At 54.9% G+C, this 21,048-nt stretch overlaps 1 protein-coding gene across 1 annotated transcript; it reads right to left on the bottom strand.

Moving 5' to 3' along the window:
• Positions 1-875: 875 nt before the first annotated feature.
• Positions 876-20,672, bottom strand: TMPRSS3 (transmembrane serine protease 3). Its single transcript, XM_081138629.1, has 13 exons — positions 20,445-20,672; positions 19,836-19,980; positions 15,332-15,442; positions 14,382-14,498; positions 13,894-14,017; positions 12,609-12,734; positions 11,529-11,572; positions 10,795-10,960; positions 10,036-10,205; positions 8,125-8,220; positions 5,332-5,474; positions 4,517-4,669; positions 876-1,999 (listed from the first exon to the last, which is right to left on the bottom strand). Exons 2-13 carry the CDS (start codon positions 19,927-19,929, stop codon positions 1,982-1,984), a joined length of 1,362 nt encoding a protein of 453 aa, XP_080994755.1. The 5' UTR covers positions 19,930-19,980; positions 20,445-20,672; the 3' UTR covers positions 876-1,981.
• Between the last annotated feature and the right edge of the window lie 376 nt (positions 20,673-21,048).

The raw sequence follows: 21,048 nt of genomic DNA, 5'->3' as shown, positions 1-21,048 counted from the left end.
TACCCTGAACTCTTGCCTTGGGGCCCCGATGTCCGCCTGGCAGGCTCGCCTACTTCCTGTGGCTGACTGTGACGCGGGTGGGCACTTCCAGGTATGGCCTGGCGGCGAGCCGCCCTCCGCAGGTCCCCCGTGTTCTTGCCCACGCGGAGCTCTGGCAAGCCAGGGGGGAGGTGGGGAGTAGCACCAAGATCCCAGGCCCAGGAGGCAGCCGCCCCGTCTTGGATACAATCTGGAACTTTCCCTGGGCCAGGACGACGCGGTGGGAGGGGCTGCCCTGCCCAGAGCCCCACCTGGTGGCCAGGCTGGGGAGTTTCTAGGCTGGTGGTTCGAGCTGCATGCCCCAGGCCCTGGTCCTTTCCCGGCAGCATGTGGCTCAATAAGCCCTTTCTTTCTGGAAAGGTTTTGGCCGTGAAAGTCTTTTGTTTCACAGGGGGTTCCAGAAAATGAGCACGAAGTTTTAATGCCGGGCTGGGAACCACTCACATTATAGGACACCTGCGCGCGGTGCCCTGCCTGGAGGGGATGCCTCTGGAGGGGCCTAAGTGACCCAGGCTGGTGCGGAGGGGGCGGCAAACCCCACGCTTCCTGCACCCCTCCCGCTGCCCCCACCTCACCAGGAAGATGAAGAGACGGAAAAGGGGGAGAGGTCGGAAAACGCTCTTAGAGAATGTGTTGTCTTAAGGGCCCATCTCCCCAACCCTGAAAATGTGACACCAATTCCTAGCGGGTGGATTTTAAAGACCATCACTATTTTCATTCTTCTGGGGGAAAAAATCCTCCACTTTGTGATTTCTCACCCCGCAGTGACACGACTTGGAGCATTTTCCTGCAAACCAGACTTGGAGTTACTTTTGGCCTCTTTTTTTTTTTTCTTTAAACAACAGTGTTTTTTAAAATGTTTTTATTGATTTTAGAGAGAGAGGAAGGGAGAGGAAGAGAGTGAGAGAAACATTGATGAGAAACATCCATCGGCTGCCTCCCGCACGCCCCCTGCTGGGGACCGAGCCCTCAGCCTGGGCACGCGCCCTGACCAGGGATCAAATTGGCGACCTCTCGGTGCGCGGCCGGAGGCTCAGCCATGTGAGCCACACCGGCTGGGGGGCTTTTGGCCTCTTGAGGACACGTGACTGTCTACTCCGTCTGCCTCAGGACCCACTGTGGGGGTGAGGTGGCCCTGGCTCCTTCCACCACTTTAGTTCTGCTTCTAAGTCTCTCGATAGAATATGAGTCATTCCGATCGGCTGAGAAACCTGCTCTACCAGAAAAATGCAAGACCCCAATGTACGTCATAGAAGAGATCGAAGGACTCAAGCCTCTGCAACCAGTCAAGCTTGTGATTTCAATTTATACGAGCGGTCAGTGCACATTCAGACAAGCTCCCACCGACGGCTGCGTTAGGAGAGCACGTGCCGTGGACGCAGGGGACAGTAACACATCAGGCACCAAGCGCTGCAGACTGGAACGGACATAAACCTTACACTAACCATGTGGAAACCAAGTTCCCGCGTGCAGAAAGAGACCTTGGAGTAGAGAATGTGGGTGTCGTTCTGGTGCCTGGGGGTAAAAACGTGTGGGCGGTGACATCCACAGTGACAGTCCCCGCAGTTCTGGGCCGAGCTTCACCGAGTGACCTTCATCGCTTTGCATGTGAGACTCGCTTAGGTTGTCACTCGTGTTGAAGGACCGCTGTCAAGAAAACCTAAAGGACAAGTGGGAAAGGGCAGCACTTGGGAGACGTTCCTGTTTTTGAAGGTCAGAAAGGCACTTTCAAGGTCATTTAGCCCAGCGGCTGCTCAGAGGTGTCAGAAGCAGGCTGTTCTAGATGTAGAGATGCTCCTCCCTCCGGCTCTGCTGCTGGGGCAGGAAAGCCCAGCCCAGAAGGCATCTGCTCCTGTTCAAAGCTTCCAGCCAGAATCCGTGGAGGGACGGGGGTGTCTCCATTGTGGCAGGAGCTCTGCGTGGTGGCTTGTCCCCTTTCTCTTCAAGTTTTCAAGTCCCTCTGGAAATAAAAACGTAGGTGTTACCTTTCATCCCTTCAATACGAGGCCAGAGGGGGCACCTGCATTTTACCCCGGCTGAAGCATCCTCTGCTCGAGATTAACGGGGACAGAGCCCGCCTCTGCCGGACAGGGCCACCAGCTCCAGGATCGGGCTAGTGTAACCCAGCTCTCCTCCCCGTGTGCAGCCTCTCCTTCTCCATCACCCACCAAAGACGCTTTCCGTAGTTTCCACACGAACTTCCCAGCTCTTAGCATCATGTCCCTGAGTCCTGGCCCGAGAGCGCCATTAGGTTGTAAGCCCCAGTGAGACAGAAAACCGCTGGGTGTAATGAAGATGACCCCGCAGGCAGTTCCGTCAGCTAGGAAATGGGCAACTCCCCTCAAGATGTGGAGCTCTTGGAAGGCCCTTGCATCCAAGTTCCAAAGGAACAACTAAAAATGCAGACCCCCTGGAAAGTCTCTCATGGGAAGGGAAGCCTCTCTGGCCTTCCCCGGGGATCCCTAAAGAGAGACTTGCAAAGGGCTGCGTCTCACACTGGCCTCCAGGAGCTGGAGGCAGCTGAGATGCTCTCTCGGGCAGCCAGGGAGCCATCCATCCATCAGACAGAACGGCTCCCCCAGTGTCACGGAGAGTAGAAACCCTTTCTAATCCCAACGGGGAGCCACGTGGCCCGAAACTATGTTCTCAAAGTGCACCCCGAAGACCCTGAGCGTCATGGTCACCAGGGCCCTCACCCCACCCCCCGATCACGCCCTCTGGAGAAGGGCCCTAGGGGCTTCAATGTCCACAAACAGCCAGGGAGAGTCCTGTGCACCCCCATGTTGGAGAGCTGCAAGGTCTGCTGTGCAGCGGGTGCTGGGGCTGGAGTTGTGCTCTGGGGCCTCAAGCAGGTCCCCTCACCTGTCACTTGAGGATGGTCCTAGGACCTACCACACAGGATAATGCTGAGGGGAAATGGGCCGGGACCTCAGGCAGTGCCACTGTAAGCAGGCCCCACCCCAGCCCCCTGCACACCTGAAGACAGGGAGTCCGTCTCTCCCACTGACACCTGTTTGAACCTTGGTTTTCATGATCAGCAGCTTGGTCACGCGGACTCTCCAGCCCCTGCGTGCTCTCCAGCCCCTTGTGGAGGGCGCTCCTCTGTGGCTTCGTGGGCGAATCCAGACCCTGCTCCTGCGTTCCTGCCCCCCACCCACCACGTCCACACCGCTGTCTGCACCCCAGGCTCCCGCTCACGGGCCATCGAGGCCACTGCAGTGAAGGGGCTGCACTTTCCTCCCTCTTCTCTGATGCCTTGTAAGAGGCTGGTGGGTTTTGAATGACTTTTGTGCTGCAGAGCTTAGCACTGGGCCAGTCTGCCGATTACCAACCAAATGAGCAGCAGCAGGTGCCTCCCGACGGGCCTGTCTTCAGCATTTGCTGCCCTGCCCCAGCCCTTAGCTGGGCACCGAGGCAGGAACTGTGGGCACCTGCAGAGGGCACAGCTCACAGCAGCAGGACTGGAGTTCACACTACACTGAGTCCCAGGCCAGGGCCTCAGCCTTGTACAAAAGGAACCACTATGTGTCTCCTCGTTCAAAGCAAAAATTCCCAAGAAGTGGAACTTCACACCCAAGGTGGATGGAGTCTCAGTCCTTCTTGGCCTGTTGTTTCAAGTTAAAAGGCCTTTACAAAGGTCTTTGATCCCCAGGGACAGAGAGCAGATTCCTGGATGCCAGAGGCTGAGGGAGAGGAAGGGAGTGGCTGCTTAGTGGGGTTTTATTTCAGGACGATGGACGTTGTGGAACTAGAGGCGGTGCTTGCACACCACTGTGAATGTGTAAATGCCGTGGGACAGTTCACTTTAAAATGATTAATTTTATGTTATGTAAATTTTGTCTCAATTTAAATTTTAAAAAAAAAGTCTTTGAAACTGGTCCCAAGAGTGATGTGTGATGTGGGGCTGAGAGTCTGAGATCAAGTCAGCAAACGTTTGCTGAGTGCCCACGAGGCGGAGGTGCCCTGCTCTCCAGGCTCCTGTGGGCCTGGCCTCACCTCCCCGCAGCCTCACTACCTGCTTCAGGGGGCAGCTGTTACCACCTGGCCTCTGGCGTCAGCGGTGGCAGTGGCGCTCAGCTCCTTTCCCTGGGTGTCCCATTCTCCCTCCCCGCCATCTCCAGGGCTCCTCTCCCACCCTCGGTGGGCACTGGGGGCGCTCCTCCACCTGTCTCGCCCTGGTCTACCCTCTGCTCCACGCACACATGCCCACTCTACTCATCCCCGCCCCCGAGAACTCCTCTCCTCCTTTCCCCAGTTGGCGGAGGCACGGTCGCCCACGCGTGTCCACCCCACCAGGGCCACTCCCACACGGAGCCTAGCGGTGGGTGAGCCTGCTCACATCCGACACCTGAGAGCCACAGAGTCACTGCTGGCGAGTCAACAACTGATTGATCCCTCCCCGGCTCCCTACAGCAGGATGGCGGCGACAGAGGGGGGCTGGTGGGGACCAGGGGAGCCGGGCAGGCACAGCACCCACCTCCAACTGCTCGTGAATCCAGTCTAGGAAGGAGGTGATGCGGGTGTAGACCCCGGGCTTGTTCACATCTGCACAGCCGATGCCGAAGCTCGTTGCTCCCACCAGCTTCCACACCCTCCTCTCCTGACACACCAGGGGTCCCCCGCTATCTCCCTAGACAGCAAGGAGAGAGAGTAAGGGGGACAGAACAGGTGCCATCACGGCTGTCCCTTGTCCTCGTGCAGGATTCCCTGGTCACCGAGTCACAAAATCCAGCCCAAGAGCGGTTCTGCATTCACCCTTCCAGAGCCGACCCAGCATTCCTGATAGTGGGTCCTCTATCCCCCGGGATAGTCCCCCAGCTGTCCCCCTGACAGATTCCACACACGGGGAACCCCTAGGGCAAGGCGGCTGCGTGCAGCCAAGGGGGAGCTCTCAGAGGGAGGGGCTGCCGGGCCAGGGGGCTTCAGCCGACCTCCAGACCCAGGTAGGCTTGGGGTCTCACCCGCTGTGGCTTTGGAGGCCCACGTTCACAGGCTCCCACCTGCCTTTGGATTCTTTTGTCCCCCTGCAAACTCTGAGGACAGGGGTCGGGAAGGGAGCACCCCCGAGACCCCTCCTTCCACCCAGGGCCCGGGCCGGGTGCGAGCGCTGGGCATGCACGGGTGGCCGGGAAAGGGTGCGATATCTTGAGCAAACTTCTCCACACCCTGTAAATTTGCTCTTCGATCGGTCACAGGGAAATGCTGGCAGTGACCTGTTCCGTGGGCTGGGCCACCGTAACAGCCTCGCGTTGACCCCAGCCACGGCCCCTGGAGGTCACCTCAGGCCCCTACCTGGCAGCTGTCCACACCACCTTTCAGGTAGCCCGCGCAGACCATGGACGGGGAGATGATGCCTCCGTACACGTCCCTGTGGTTGCAGACCTTGTTGGAGATTAAAGGCACAGCTGCGTGGTTGAGGACTGGGGAGGCGTCGCCTGTGTCAGAGGAAGGGGGGCGTGTAGTGAGGAATTCAAAGGGCCTGCACCCGGGGTGGGGACCAGGGCCAAGGGTACGCCACCAACACTTCAGTGGTGGGGACAGCCATGCCTGCGGGTGGATGGCAGGAGGGAGGGGGTGGGTCTACCATGAGCACCAGCCAGCCCTGGGGCTCTCTCCTTAATGATGGGCCATGCAGGCCCTGCTGCTTCAGGTCAGAGCCACCCACTTCCCTAACGGGACTGACACGGGGCAACTGTCACCACCACAGACCTGCCCAAGGTCAAGCACTTGATCCGCACCAGGCTCTTTTGTTCTCAGAGCAACCTGGGTCACAGAAGGGAAACTGAGGCTCATGAAGGTCACACACTGCTCTTGGAGGAACCTTGGGGTGGCTGAGAGGAAAATGCCCCCCAACAGGCATCCATGTCCCAATCCCCAGAACCTATGACCATGTCACCTTCCACGGCTAAAGGGACTTCGCAGACTTGAGATGGGGACATGATCCTGGGCTACCCAGGTGGAGTCCAGATGTAATCACAGGATCCTTGAAAGGGTCAGAGGAGACTATGTGATGATGGAAACAGAGGTCAGAGAGGAGCAAGATGGACCCTGGGCTGTGTTGCTGGCTCTGAAAATGGAAGAAGGGGCCACAAGCCAAGGTATGCGGCCTCCAGAAGCCTCACAGCCTCCTGACACTCTGATTCCAGCCCACCAAGCCTGCTGTGGGACTTCTAATCCACAGCTGTGAAAACAATGCATTCGTGCTGTTTTAAGCCACTGAGTTTGGGGTCACTTGTTGCAGCAGCAACAGGAAACTAATACAACTGCTGTGCATCAGCCTCAGCTCCAACCCAACAAGACCGACGCCCTCTAACTTAACCTGTTTGTAAACTGGATTATCTTTATGCTTCATAGGCTTAAAGCAGGGCTCACCCCAATTCTCATTCCTGTAGCACGTATCCGCAGGTGTGGGTCTGCTCTCTGCAAAACCCTCCTTTTAACTGTTCTATGAGTGTGAGTTACACAGTGTTTTCTGCACGGACTTCCCCGATCTGCTCACAGGTCCACCAGCCCTGCAGAGGGGACCACCTGGCCATGAGCTTGGGCTGAGATGGGCCCTGTCCCTACTCAGTACACAAGGATCCAGCAAAGACAATGAAACCTCCTCCTGGGACACTCCAAGTCCATGAATAACAGTATGAATGGGGACATGCGTGAGGAGCATGAACACAGAACCCCAGGCCTTCCACCAGCTGGTTGCGTGAGCCCAAGCAAGGCGCTCAGCACCTGTGTTCTTGTCCTCAAGATGGGCACGAACATAGAGACCCCCCTCGGGGGCTGCTCTGAGCCCAGGCAGCATCCAGAGCTCAGCTCAGCACCTGGTATGTGGTGAAACAAAGCTCAAAGCACTTGTGGGAGCACCTTCCGCTACGGGCAGGAAGGCGTAGCCAGCCGCAGGGGTGAGACGCTGAGCTGGGGGGACTGGCCTCTGGATCTGGGTGAGCCCCATGTGCCTTGGACTCTCAGGAGGTGACAGACTCAGCTAATAAGTCTCAATAGGAAAATACTGAACCTCCTGTCTTGGATTGAATTGTGCCCCCTCTCCAAAAATGTCCACCTGCAGCCTTAGAACGTTTGCAGGTGTCATTAAGGTAAGAACCTCAAGGTGACATCGCCCTGGATCAGGGTGGGCCTTGCCTCCAAAGACTGCTGTTCCTATATGAGAAAGGAGAGGGGGACCTGAGACAGGGACACAGGGGGAAGGTCATGTGAAGACAGTGACGGAGACTGGAGTGATACCCCTGCAATTCAAGGAACACCAAGGTGGCTGGAGCCACCAGGACCCAGAGAGAGGCCAGGGTCAGGTTCTCCCTCAGAGCCTCTGGGGGGAACCAGCCCTGCAACACCTTCATCTCAGACTTGTGGCCTCCAGACCATGAGAGAATCAGTGTCTGTGGTTTCAAGCCACAGTGTTTGTAGTAATTTGTTACAACAGCCCCAGGAAATGAACAGTCCTACTAATAAGGAAAGCAATCGATGGAAACCCTGAGAACTGTGACCACGTTTGTGCCCCATACTGATGAACGGATGGCCCAGGTTTCATTCACAGGTATTTTTTTGTTATTGTTACTAATTATATTGTGATTATAGCAACGAGCTCCTGTTTGTTTGCTCTGATCTTTGTAGGATGAAATAACACGTCTACCAAAGTCACACGAGACAGAAGCTCCTCTCCGGTTAGGAGTTTGTCTCCCGAATGCACCTCGGGAGGGGGGGTCTCTACGGGCGCCTCTGCCCTGAGTCCGCGGCGGGAGGAGGCGGGCGGGGAGGAGACGGGGGAACCCCCCGGTGCGGTGGTGAGGGCTCTCCATGGGCGCGCCCACAGTGCCCTTCATAATTTACTTTTCTTCCCAGAAAGTCTGTGATTTCACCACCCAAGACAAATGAAATCGTGACTCACGACCCACAACTACTCGGCTGCCTGCGTGTTTGTGGGAGCAGTCAACTCGCACCCGCGGCGGGGACCTGTGGGCATCCCGCGGGAACACTGCGCTGGGCCGCGGGCGGGGAGGTGTGGGTGCGGTCGTCAATCCCGGCCCTCTCTGTTCTGCTCCCTGGGCTCAGACTCGGTTTCAGACCACTGACCTCCTTCCTCGGTGGCCCCCCATCCTGATGTCCAGCACATCTTTCCATCAGGAAAGTGCTCTTCAGAGTTGGGCAGACAAATCGGTTGGATCATCTCTGTAAAGAGGTAACAACACACACACTGTCTGAGAAACAGTCTCATGGGCGCGTTCCTCTCTGCGGGGCACCGGCGATCTCCCAAAGGTCACTGACAGCTACTAGCTCAGAGCAGGGACCCTCCCTCACCGGAACCCTAAGACTTCAAAACAGCCCTAGACTGTGGCAGCTTCCATGAGTCTAGACCACAGTCAGCATCTGTTCCAGAAAGAACCAAACGTAACTAGGTTAGTCTTCCCAGGCCAAGTGGTCTCCATTGCACCCACTCGACCGGGCCACAGTAGCGTAAAAGCAGCCATGGGCAGTGGTAAAGAAATGCGTGTGGCTGTGTTCCAATAAAACTTTATTTACAAAACAGCAAAGGGTCAATTTTGGCCCACTGGCCACGGTTGGCCCACTCCTGTCCAGACTGTGGGAGCCTGGCCTTACAGAGCATCCCTCCATAGACACTCCTGTCCCTCCTGACATACCCGGAGGCAACAGCTTGCCTGCCCATGTGGCTGTGTCACCTAAGTGTCCACCAGAATCAGTGTCACGGGGCTTTCACGTGAGCACAGTCTAAGGCATGGAAAGCTTTTCTGGGTACAACAATGGAAAGGTGGAGAAAGACTATGGAGAGGGTCATTTTAATTTTATCAGAGTACAAGCGTTGGCACCTCATTTAGCATAAATTAAGCATCATTAATAACAATGAACAAACGAGCAGCACCATTACAGTTTCTCTTTGTTTCTCTAGAAGTATTTGTCTCAGTGTTACGTGCAGGGTGTGCCATGTGCATGTGGTTAGCACTCGGATGACTGCCACGTGACCCCTGCCGCTGGTCTGGCGCCAGCGTCCTGCTCCTACACCGGGCTGTGCTTACCCCCCCCCCCACCTGCACTCCAAGCTGCTGTAACCGTGTGGGAAGGGAGACTGGCTATAATTTATTTGGAAGTGGGCTCACGATGCCTTGTTTGCAGCTGCAAAAAGTTTGAAAGTTCCACCCTGCATGGCTTTGTTATAACCCCCTGGATCCAGGTCCTAACATCCAGTAGAAAGTTGGAGACTGCTGAACTCAGCAGCCAATGGAGAGAGAATGTTTCTGAGTATTTTGAAGACCTGAAGATGCCCAGTATCTTCCAGATTATAATGAAATGGCTGCAGGAAGGACCCCACGACCACCGGCCGACCGGCCTGGGAAGCACTCTCTCTCTCTGTCCCTCTCTTGACCGAGATCGAGACACTGGGCAGGTGGGTGGCACTGGCAGGGGCCCTCACCACAACAAGCACCTGACAGAGGACGCTCTTTGTCCCCACAGTCCAGATACCCCCTTCTACCACCTAGAGGCACCAGCTGGCCTGCCCTGGGCAAGTCCCCTTTATCTCCAGGTGGCACCATAGGAAGAAAGTGGCACCAGTGGGAGCCCTAAGGGGACCAGACAAACCAAATGGACCAAAGTAGAACCACAAAGGCTCTGAAATCAAATTATCCTCAGGACCACGGCCCACGGCCCACAAAGGTAGACCGAGACCTGCACGGTGAACCTGAGCCAGGTGAGCGCCTGCTAACAGTGAAGATGCGCGTAGGACCCTGCGTCTCCTAACATAATGGCCCGAATGTCCAGAATACGACTGGAAACTTCCCATCACGCCAAGCACCGGGGAAACCCGCTTTCACGAGAAGAGCATCGACCGATGCCAGCGCTGAACCGAGCCGGGTGTTGCAATTGCCCGACGAGTTCTCTAAGGCGTGTCCTAAACACGCTCCAACAAGCAACTACAGAGTCTCCTGCAACTAAAGGCAGCCACAGAACGGCCCTGGAATCCAGACGTACCGTCGAAGGTGAGCGGGCCCGCCAGCTTCATGAGGGCGATGTCATTGCCCAGCCTCTTCGGCTTGTACTTGCTGTGGTAGATGATTTTTTCCACCAGGTGGGAGGGGGCCGGGCTGTCAGGCAGGGAAATGAGCCCCACCTGGATGGTCCATGACTTGGGGAGGTACAGGCTGCAAGGAGGAGACTGAGAGGTAAAGCGGGAAAAGCCCAGGTGACCCCAGATCCAGCACCAGGGAGATGGTGAATGTGTCACGGCCCTGCTGGCCTGTGTCCGCACCTACCTGAGCCCCCACGCCCTGCAGAAGCACGGGCCCACCCCACACGTTCCCTCCAGGGGCCTGGCCTCCCTCCTGCACCTCTGAGGGAGGTAAAACTGACAGGGAGTAAAAACAACGGAGGGTTTTCTATGGTTTTCTCCTGTGCTAACCTCCCTTGAGGGAGACTGCTCTGGGAGACTCTGCCCCCACCCAGCCTGCCCTCTCTCTCACCCTCTGGCCACAAGAGAGAAGAGTCTGAGGCCTTTACCTTGGTGGGTTTCCCCTGCATGAGCGCTTACTATCTTTTCTGTAAGGACCAAGGGTCTGAGATCCACGAAGTTGACCTCGGTGGGTCCCCGGTGAGGAGGGAGGGTCCCTCCAGTGGATATTCCTTGTAATCGTCTGGTCTGTTTGCCTGCTTTCTGGCCTGCTGCCGACCACCCAAACGGCCCTGTCCCAACGCGGCCGGACCGGACCACACCCAGGGGTCGGGAGCACTCACTCATAAACACAATGGGCGGCGGTGACGATCCACATCGGGGTGATGACGGAGCCCCCGCACAGGTGGTAGCCCTGGAACTGGAGGCTGGCCTGCCAGGGCCACTGCGCGGGCGAGGACGTGTTTCCACCCACGATTCGCGAGCTGTAGCCCATCCTCAGGCCACAGGCTGCCGGGGAGAACAGGTTGGGGGCCCGTCCCACAGACCTCTCCTCCCCCTGACATCCCGCCGCCCTCGCAGGGCTCACAGCCCGGGAAGAGTGCTGGGGGGGAGCACAGGGTGAGGGGCGGGGGCAGGTCACCCGAGATGCGGGACGAGTGGAGTGTGGTGGGGCAGAGTCCATCACAGCCAAGAGCCCGATGCTGGCAGCGTCCCTCCCCCCGCTGCACCTGCCTCCGGCATGCTGACCACACACCAGGAGCTCGGGGGACCCCCACGGCCCCTCCTCACTAACACAGGTGCTCCGTGCACCTGCCTGGCTCTCCAGACCCAACCCCGGCAGCACCCCCGTGCCCCTGCCAGGATTAAGGAACAGCCCCTGGGGGGTCTGGGGCACTTTCCCTCGAGGGGGCAGAGGGAAGAGAAAGGCAGGTTGCTGGAGCCACTACAGCGAGGTGGAGCCCACAGACGCCCGCCTGGCACCTGGGAGGAAGGGGCTCCGCGGAGGAGGGGCGGGGGCAAGAGTCCCCGAGCGAGCGCTTGCTTCCCCTCCGCCCGGTGCTTCTGGAAGTCTTACCTGTGCACTTCAAGGTGACCGCACGACCCGAGGCACAGCCCTCCCTAAAGTGGAAAAAGTGGGGCCTTAGTGGTAAACACCCAAGGCCTGTGAAATGAACATTTTTTTTTTAACTTAATCTCGGGGTAGAAGAAAAATAAACCCTACTCCCTGCTCTTGAATACAGATTACAGGTTAGCCTGTGCAGCAGACTTCAGGTAAAAACGCCGGCTGGGGCGCAGCGCCGTGTGTGGACACGGAGTGCCCATTGGATGGATGGCAGGCTCTCCCGGCTCGAATCCTTGCGACCTGGGACACGCACCTGGGAGAGGACCCCTCCCGGAGCGGAGATGTGACCGACCCGGAATCACACATTCCCCCTGCGTGGCTGGGAGCTGGGCACCTGATTTTGTCATAATCCACCCGGACTCCTTTGTAACTTTCCTGCCGTCAGAGCCCCAGTCCCATCATGAGATCAGCTGTCCCTACGACTGCATGTGTGTCCCAGGGTTGGCTGTCGTTACAGGATGGACAGGATGACAAATTTGTTTCCCAGAGCAGAGGACACGCTCCTCTCGGGGTGTGGCCAAGGCACCAGGAAGAGCGTCTGGACGGTGGGTTCGGAACCCCTGACGGCATCTCCACTGGCGATACGACCAGGCAGGGGACCCTCTCAGCTTCAGGTACCTGACTGTCACTTAAGGACACCTCATTTTACCTTCCTCATGGGTTGTCAGGGGACACATGAAATGTAAATGGTACCCGTTAAAGGGCTTTATGAGCAAAGACGGACACGTTTCTTTCTTAATTCTTTCTAATTTTTTTCCTCCCTCCTTCTGTCCCTCCACACGGGCCCAGCGACGTGAGCCACAGCGCTGCATCTCTGATGTGCGCGTCACTGGTCCTCCCCCCTCCCTCCACCCTGTCCCTGTGGGCCACATGTGCTGGGTTGGGGTTAGGTCCTTGCAACCGCTGTGCCCACCCAGCCTCACCCAGAGAAAACACTCTCATGCGTCTTGTGCCCTGGGGGACAGCGCAGCCTTAGGAACGCAGCAATGACGTGACGACACAGCGCAGACGGCTGCCCTGCCTGGCACTTACCTCAGATACACTGACTGGTGCAGGGCAGTCACCTTGTCGTCCGGCAAGAGGTGATTGATGGAGACAAAGTCCTCTTGGAACTGCTCCTCAAGCAGGTCCACTCGGAGGGTGTTCGAACTGACGTAGCTGCGAGAGCATTGGAAACACAGATGCAGCAAGAAATTTATTCCGTGTTCCCAATTGATTTGTGCGCAAGTCACAGTATTATAGGTATCCTACTGGGGGACGTCACCATGTCCCCACAAACTGTCAGTGTGCCCAAGTCACAGCATCACAGGTATCCCACTGGGGAACATATTGTATCCCCCAAACTATCAGTGTGGTCAAGTCACATCACAGGTATCCTACTGAGGGATGTCACCATGTCCCCTCAAATCATCAGTGTGCTCAAGTCACAGCACTGCAGCTATCCTACAGAGGGACAAGTCACTGTATTCCCCCAAACTGTCAATATGCCCGTCACAGCATCATACGTATCCTCCTGGGGGATGCCACTGTGTCCCCCAAACCATCAATGGCTTCTTCTTGCCAGTGCACCAAGGCACTCTAAGCCTGGCGGAGTCTGGAATGGTGGACGGTCAGCCCCACCCTGCAGCTCCATCCACGAGCACAGGCTCCGGGCGCCTGGTGGGAGGGTCACTTCCCGATGCAGCTGGGGGGCCCCCTGACATTCAGCTGCACTGACCTCTGCTGGCCTCTGCAAGCCTCGGAGGGAACAGAATATAGAAATGGGCGGGTGTTTTCAGGTGGGCACCACAGTCGGGATGCTGAGCACCCCAAGAACAACAGGTCAGGGATAATAATCTCCCAGTCTGCCTGGAGTGGGCATGGTCCCCGCTGGAGAGATGAACACACAGGAGGAAGAGATTGGGGGACACCAGGAGCAAGCAAATGGCGAAAGCGTCAGGGAGCAGGTCTCCGGGGAACACTGGGAAAGAAGGTCCAACTTTGAAAAGAGCTGCGGGAGGGGAGATGGGTAATGATGCCCACTTCCCCTTCTTTGTGGCGTGAGCAAAACACGAAGCACCCGGCCCGCCTCACTCGCCAACACACCCGCTACGTGGAGCAAAGTTCAGTGAAGCCTGAGCTGTGCAGAAACGTAAGCAAGGTCGCCGCACCGACCCGCAGCTTCCCAGGCGCTGCGCCGCAGCTTAGTGAGGATGCCCGGCATCATGGGGCTGCCACGCGGGCGCAGCGCCCTGTGAGCGCCCGACGGCGCGGTGGCTGTCTCGCCGTGGTCGCTACGAATGTTTTACCCACAGCCTGGAGGTGCCCGTTAAGTTACCTTGGAAAGCCCAGCTGGGCGCAGGCGACGTTGGCGTGGTGGCCCTTCCAGTCGTCGGAGCACACAGTCCTCCAGGCGGCGTCTGTGAACACCTGCAGCACGCCATGCTGACCGCTCACGCGGACTGGCCGGCGCGGACAGCCGCCGTTGGTGGCCTGCAGAGCCCTGAGGCCGCAAAGCCTTCTCTGCAGCAGCCCAGGCCCTCCTCCGCTCAGTCTCAGCTGCCCCTCGCCCAGAGCCCCCCTTGCAGGGACCTCCGACTGCCAGGACCCCCTGAGCTCTCCTGCTCGTGGTCTCCCCAACAATTTAAGCTTCATGGAATGCCCCTCCCTTAACACCCAGCCCAGGATCTCCTGGGTGCCAGCTGGATCGCAGTTGAGGACCTAGCTAGACTCTGGCATGGACTTGGACCCATGTCACAGCTGAGAAAGGCGAGGGCGGGCTGGTGCCGACTTCCCCGTGTCTGCAGTGAGGAGGCAGGGCCTTACCGCATCGGTACTCATCCTCCCCGGCTTTGCAGTCCGAGACGCCGTCACATCGAGCCGTCAGTTCGATGCACTTAAAAGACGACCGGCACCTGTACTTTCCGGAGCAGTCGAAGTGGACTGGGGACAGGAGAAGGCGGGAACGTCAACAGGGGCTCCCCCAGTGCGCAGCACTAACGACCATCCGCCTGCCCACGGCCTCCAGCTCACCCGTCAGTAAGGCACCTGTGTCACAGCCCAGCTTCTGTTCCAAATTCCAGGGGGTGGGGCTGCTGCGCCCCGCTTTGTCTCACTAAGTGGCCTTGAGCCACCACTGGAGGCGAATTTAGGCCCTGGAGGGCTCAGGGCCAAGAGAGACAGTGCACAGACCGACCGGCAGAGCCAGTTAAGGGGGGGGGGGGGCCTGAGTGAGGCCCCCACCCCCCACCTGTCTGCCTCCCGCTGTCGCTGACTCTGGGCAGTTAGTGAAAGGACTGCGGACCACACCACAGTGGACAATCACCCTGACCTGTATTCCAGGTATTTGAAAGAAGAATGGGAAAGTGTTCCCTATTAGAGACCATCCAAAGGACTCGCTTTCTCAAAAGCCACTTGCATGGCCTTTTAAAAATAGCAGGCGTGCTTGGCCTGGCCTGAATGGCCTCCTTGTCTTCTCCACCCAGCCCTGCACCCCTCCTGCCTGCGGATTCTATTTCATCGGCTGCCTGTGGACACTTCTAACCGGGCAGGTTCTGTGGTGACAAAGCCCCGAGCATGGCCAGCAGCCCCAGCTGGGCCTCAGGCTGGCTTTACATTCACGCAGGCAAATCAGACTCAAAGCCAGCGAAGCCGAAGGATGTTTGCCTCCAGTAATTAAGGCTGGGTGGTGGCGCTGCGCTGGGGTGGGGAGCTCATGAAAGTTTAAGTGCCCAGATAGGTAGCTGAGAGCCTGCTAAATAACAGCTCATACTCACCGCCCAGACCAATGGCCAGCGCGAGGATCAGTGCAATGATCCCGATGACGATGATTGGAAAGAACTTCAGTGGCAGCAGCGACAGGATCTGTGCGGCCACTGCATCCGCATCTGCAAACCAGAAGGGAGGGCGGGCAAAAAGCCAGAGCAACAAATTTGAGTAAGAGAAAACTTAAAATTTAGCTATTCGTTTTCTCTCCAATGCAGAGAATGTTCCAGCCTTAATTTAGAGAAAGGGCCACCCACCAGGGGCACATTCTCTAGAAGTCTAGCCCCACACTTTCCAACTCTGACCCAGTTCTGTTCATCCTGGGTCAAGGGATGGTGTTATGGGTTGAATGGTGTGTCCTCAAAAAGATATGTTGTGGTTCTACCCCCTAGGGCTTCAGAATGTCATCTTATTTGGAAACAGAGTCTACAGAGGTGATGAAGTTCAATTGAGAGATCAGTGTGGGCCCTAATTGGTCTGGTGTCCTTACAAAAAGGAGAAATTCCAACACAGAGGCAGACATACAGGCATACATGCAGACACACACACACACACGATGATATGGGAGAAAGCACATGAAAGTAAAGGCAGAAATTGGGGTGATTCATCTACAAGCCAAGGGACACCAAAGATCGCCAGCAAAACACCAGAAACCAGGAAGAGGCAGGAAGGATTCCCCCGCAGGTTTCAGGGAGCAGGGCCCTGCCAAGGTCTGCTTTCAGACTTCTGGCCTCCAGAAAGGTAATGCAATATTTCTGTTGTTTTCAGCTACCTAGTTTGTGTCACTTTGTTCCGGTGGCCCTAGGAAACCAAAACGGAGGGAAAGTAGGACACCAACTTTCAAAGACATTTTCCCACAGAGGAGGGTGATATGTAAATCCAAACAGGGTACTTTCAGGAGAGGGGGAGCTGGGACCTCTGAGAGGGTGACCAGATGGTGCAGCAGACCCTTCTTCATGGGTCTCGTGCACCAAAGCACTGACGGCCTTGGTTCCAGAACGTGAACTTTCTGACGATGCTGGCAGAGCAAACAGCCTCAGAAGAGGTAGTGTCTCTCTAGAGCAAGGGGCAGGTTTATTTACTGTCCAGCTTAATAAATATAATGTCTCCCTTTGAGGCAGTTTGTGCAGGTCTGCTTATATAGTCCATTATAAAGATTCAGGTTCCCTTAGCTGTGGGTTCCTCAGCTGGAAATGCAGACCCACTGTGTGTGCAACCCACTGGGCTGCTCCACGTCACCTCCATGGGACTTGGTGGGCAAGAGCAACAACTCAAACAGGATGCAGGTGCCGCCTGGGCTGTGAGTAACAAGGTCCTTTGCGTCTGACCCGTGAGTCTCTGCCAGCATCCATGGAACTGTGGCAGTCTGACTTGTTAGCTTGCTCCAGACCCTTCCCAGTTCTTGCCTAAAGTACCAGGCAGATTGGGTGGAAAGGAGATGCGAAGAGCAGTAAGATATCTAGAAGTACAGGCCTCTCTGTACAACCAGGAGAATCTCCATCCGCCCCCTTTACCGTCCGAAGAACAGGAAGGCCATTTCATGCAAATTATCTCATCAATCCCGAAAATACAACCACGCTCAAGTTGTTGTCCCTTAAATTAGGAAGGTTGGAATGGAGGAAGGAAAGAAAGCCTTCTAGGGGCCATGCCATTGCTCAGGACAGAGACTGCCCCTGACTCTCTCCTCCTGGCTTTGGAGATGTTGAGCCAAGAGGTCTCCCATGGAGGAGCCAAGACCTCTCCCTACCTGTCTTTGGAAACACACCTTCTGGCAATAGTGTGATTATAAAATGCCAGTATCATTCAGGGCAACCTTAAAAAGAAGAAAATTTAAATACAAACATGGGGGGGGGAGAAGTGGAAGGGGAGGGAAAGGAGGAAAGAGTAAACAAAAGAAAAGGGTAAGAAGCCCTGGGAAATAAGGAAACACTCGCCACATGCCGTCCTCAGGGACCATGAGGGACAGAGTGAAAGGAGGCGAGGCGGGGAGAGAGCAGGCCGTGTGTTCACATTTGCATTCTCAGCACCTAGAATAGCACCTGGCGCCTGGCAGTTCTTGATAAATATTAGTAAATGCAATGGATGGATAGATGGATGACTGACTGACATAAGGAAGGCTGTTTATCTCAGGGTTAGAGACCAATTCCTTCCAAGGCAACCAGGGCTGGGTCTTGAGCTAACAGAGCAGAAGCCTCTTGTCCAATTTCCCCCGGCACCCCACAAGCCTGCACCAAGTTAACGAGTCTCCCCCGCTGAGATGCCTTCTTCCCATTTACATTAAAAATCGGCAGGAACCTCAAGAATGACTTCATAGTGTTTCAGTTCTTTATCTAAGAGTTAATTTAGGAAGCGAATCCAGGTTGTAGAGTCAAAGGTTGTTCAACTAGAACCTTTGTGTCAGTTCACCTTGACCGTCACTGCTCCACCATAGTGCCCTGGGGGCGCTACCACGGCCCCACCCACCCCTTGTTCTGTCTCTGAGGAAGGGCTTAGACCAAAGAGCAAGATGCACTCATAAAAATTATAAACAAGCAGAAAAACACTTTCAACTCTCTGGAGATGTAAAAAACACAAATTAGAGATAACTACATATCAACTTCCCAATATATTATTTATTATTATTATTACCACCATCATCATCACTACAGTCCAAAGTGAAAGGAAACAGGCCTCCACTTAATAGTCAATTTGCATTATGTAAACCTTTTCACAGTCAAATCTGAAATACGTACTAAAAGTTTAAAAATGAATGGAAATTTTGACCTAGTAAATCCCCTTCCAGGAATTTATCCTAAGATGTCATCATAGATATACACAAATGTCTACCTACAAGCACACTTAGAGGAGCGACATTTATAATACTGATGCGTGGGAAACACCCTAAATGACCAACAGAAAAAACTGATGGAATAACAAAAGGTATAGAGACAAATGATAGAGAAATGGCAAATTTTTTCTGTAAAGGACCAGGTAGTAAGTATTTTAAACTTTATGGGCCATATGGTCTCTGTTGCAACCACTCAACTCTAGCATAGCATGAAAGTAGCCATAGATAATATGTGAATAAATGGATGTGTTCCAATAAAACTTTATTTATAAAACAGACAGTGGGCCAGATTTGGCCCATGGGCCATAGTTTGCCAAACCCTGAAGAATGTTTATTTAATGCTGTGGAAAAATAAACATGACATTGTTTAGTTCAAAGGAAAAGCTTCAAAATGATACAAAGAGACTATGTCACTTCCAAGGGGACATACAGATACGTTGATAGGAAATAGGCTAAAAGAGTCATCCCTGAGCAATGGTAAAATTGTGGACAATTTTACAAAATCTTTTTGACTGACTGTATTTTCCAAATTCCTATCATGAACAATACATCACTTTGTTGAAAAAGAAAAGTTTTAAATAGCTTTTGTTCCTTCCCACTGCTAGGAATTAATCATGAAGAAATCATCAAAAATCAGCAAAAAGAGGTATGTATAAAATGCTATCCATGTTCCTATTATTTATATTATAAAAATATTAGAAATGTATGTCGAATGATGATAAAATGGCTATGTAAGTTACACATATACTTGATGGGATGTTGTGATGTTATTTAAAAAGGCATTTATAAAAACCAAATAGCAGGAGGGAAACGCCCGTCCCTCTGGGCCCTCAAGTGAAGGCCTAGTCACGGGCAATGACAGGACAAGAATAAATGCGGATATAAAAACCAGGAAACTGGGGGGGCAGGTGGGGGGTACTTTAAAAATGTACATTTATGTTAATTTTGGAGAAGTATTTTTAAATTGTGTATCTTTTCTTTTACTTGAAATCTCTCCTCCCATCTCCCATCCTCTCCACTCCCCCTCCCTCGATATCAATTGTGGTCTCAAAGGAATCATTAGGGTGCCCCCTACTCATGCTTTCTGGAACCTCGGCCAGAGCCCCCAGGTGTCCCCCTTCCGGGCCCCAGAGGCCAAAATTCCTGACCGCATACAGGACCTGCGAGCACAGCTCACTGCAGTACACTTACCAGAAAGATCCTGGCTGGAGAGGCACTCCTATGGAGTCCACCGTTTCTCCAAATATTTGTAACCTGTTTACGAAACCAACTTTCCTCCCTTTGCTGCCAGGAGCAACTCTGTCGCCTGCTGTTGGATTTTAATCCAAGTATCTAATACTTTCAGGGATGTCCAGCTGGTTGTAAGTTTTCCGGAGGGGCTGGTGAGAGCCCCTCAGACCTTCCTGGAGGGCTCAGAGTCTGGCCAGGACCTGGCCCCGAACTCCGAGGGGCCGTTGCAGCCATTTCGGAAAATCTCCGGCAGAGAACACAAACACCGCGTCCAGGGAGGGAGCAGGGGCTGAACAAACGCCCCCCCTGACGCCCCTTCTCTCCCCTATTCTGTAAACCAAGGGATCGCCTGTGTTCAAGGGGGGATATTTCCCCAGAGGGACACTCAGCCCTCAACCACATTTGTCATCTAGATGGGGGGCCCGGGGAGTACAGAAATCACACCTGGTTCCACCTACCTGGTGTAACAGGACTTATTTTCAGGTCATCGAGGCCAAAAAGGGATCTGAAGGAGAAGGGGCCTTCGGCCGCGGGCGGGTCGTTCTCGCCCATGGTGACTATTTCAGGGCCTCTGAGGTTCGGCTCCACCTCCACCTCCACCTCCTTCGCCAGGAAGAACAGAAAGCGTTTGCTTCCCTACTTGTAGTTTTAGCATCAAACGCATCTTTGTTGTGTTAAATCTTTGAAATCTGACCATTCACATTAAGCAAATTCAGTACCGATGGATCGAAACTATTTGGTGAGAACGCATTCCCCTCCCACCCCCAGCTACAGCAGATAACAACGAAACTTCTAGAGTTAGTGAAAAACAATGAACTTAATTCTGCTCAAATAACGACTTTCCCAATGTTTGCTCGACCGATCTTAAAATCAACCAAGCACACATCTTCAGAGAGACGCCCTTTTGCCGTTTAGCGGTCCCCGTGCCACAGCTTCACAGAAGATAAATTTCCTTTCAAAGCACCTTCCTTCTCTTTTTGGTCTTTGCCGTTTGTCTCACATAAACTCGACCCTCCGGCTGCACGTGGGTCACCCATACCATAAACACCAGAAGTTCCGATACTCACATAATATCCGCTCCCCTCCCGTGTCAACGGCACCAGGGAGGGGACACTCGCCCACAGTATCTGTAGCTTTCCTGGCCCGCACAGCTGTGACCTAATTACGGATGAAAGTATCCAGGCCTTTGGGGTGCCCGGTCCCGCCCCACACTCAGAGCAAAGGGAGGAGTGGCTGGCGACGCTGGCGGCAGGGGAGCTGCACTGGGCTCTCTCGTCCAGAATTCCCCCTATCACAGGGCCCCAGAGGCCAGGGCCTTTGGAAGTCATTCCCAGTGAGTCTCCGAGGGGCGGAGGGAGCGAGGGAATGACCAAGTGGCCCTTGAGGGGTGGAGAGAGCAAGGGAATGACCAAGTGGCCCAGCCACAGGGCAGCTCGAGGTCCCTGGGAGCAGGCCTGCCCCTCAGGGCGCCTGCCTCACCCCGTTGTGGGGTCCCAACAGGCAGAGCACCAGGCAGGGGGCACCTTGCTAATTTCCTTTTTGTTTGCAGCTGTAACATCTGACATGCAGAAGGGAACCATGACGCCATTTAAAACAAACTTCCTCTTCCTGTGGTCACAGGAAAACCTAAGCGTAAGTGGTGCGCTAGAAACGTTAATTCCATTCCCATCG

Source organism: Miniopterus schreibersii, assembly GCF_964146895.1.
Source record: "Miniopterus schreibersii genome assembly, chromosome: 5".
NCBI lineage: Eukaryota > Metazoa > Chordata > Mammalia > Chiroptera > Miniopteridae > Miniopterus > Miniopterus schreibersii.
Note: the sequence above shows the minus strand (reverse complement) of the source record. Positions and strands in the feature narration are given on the sequence as shown.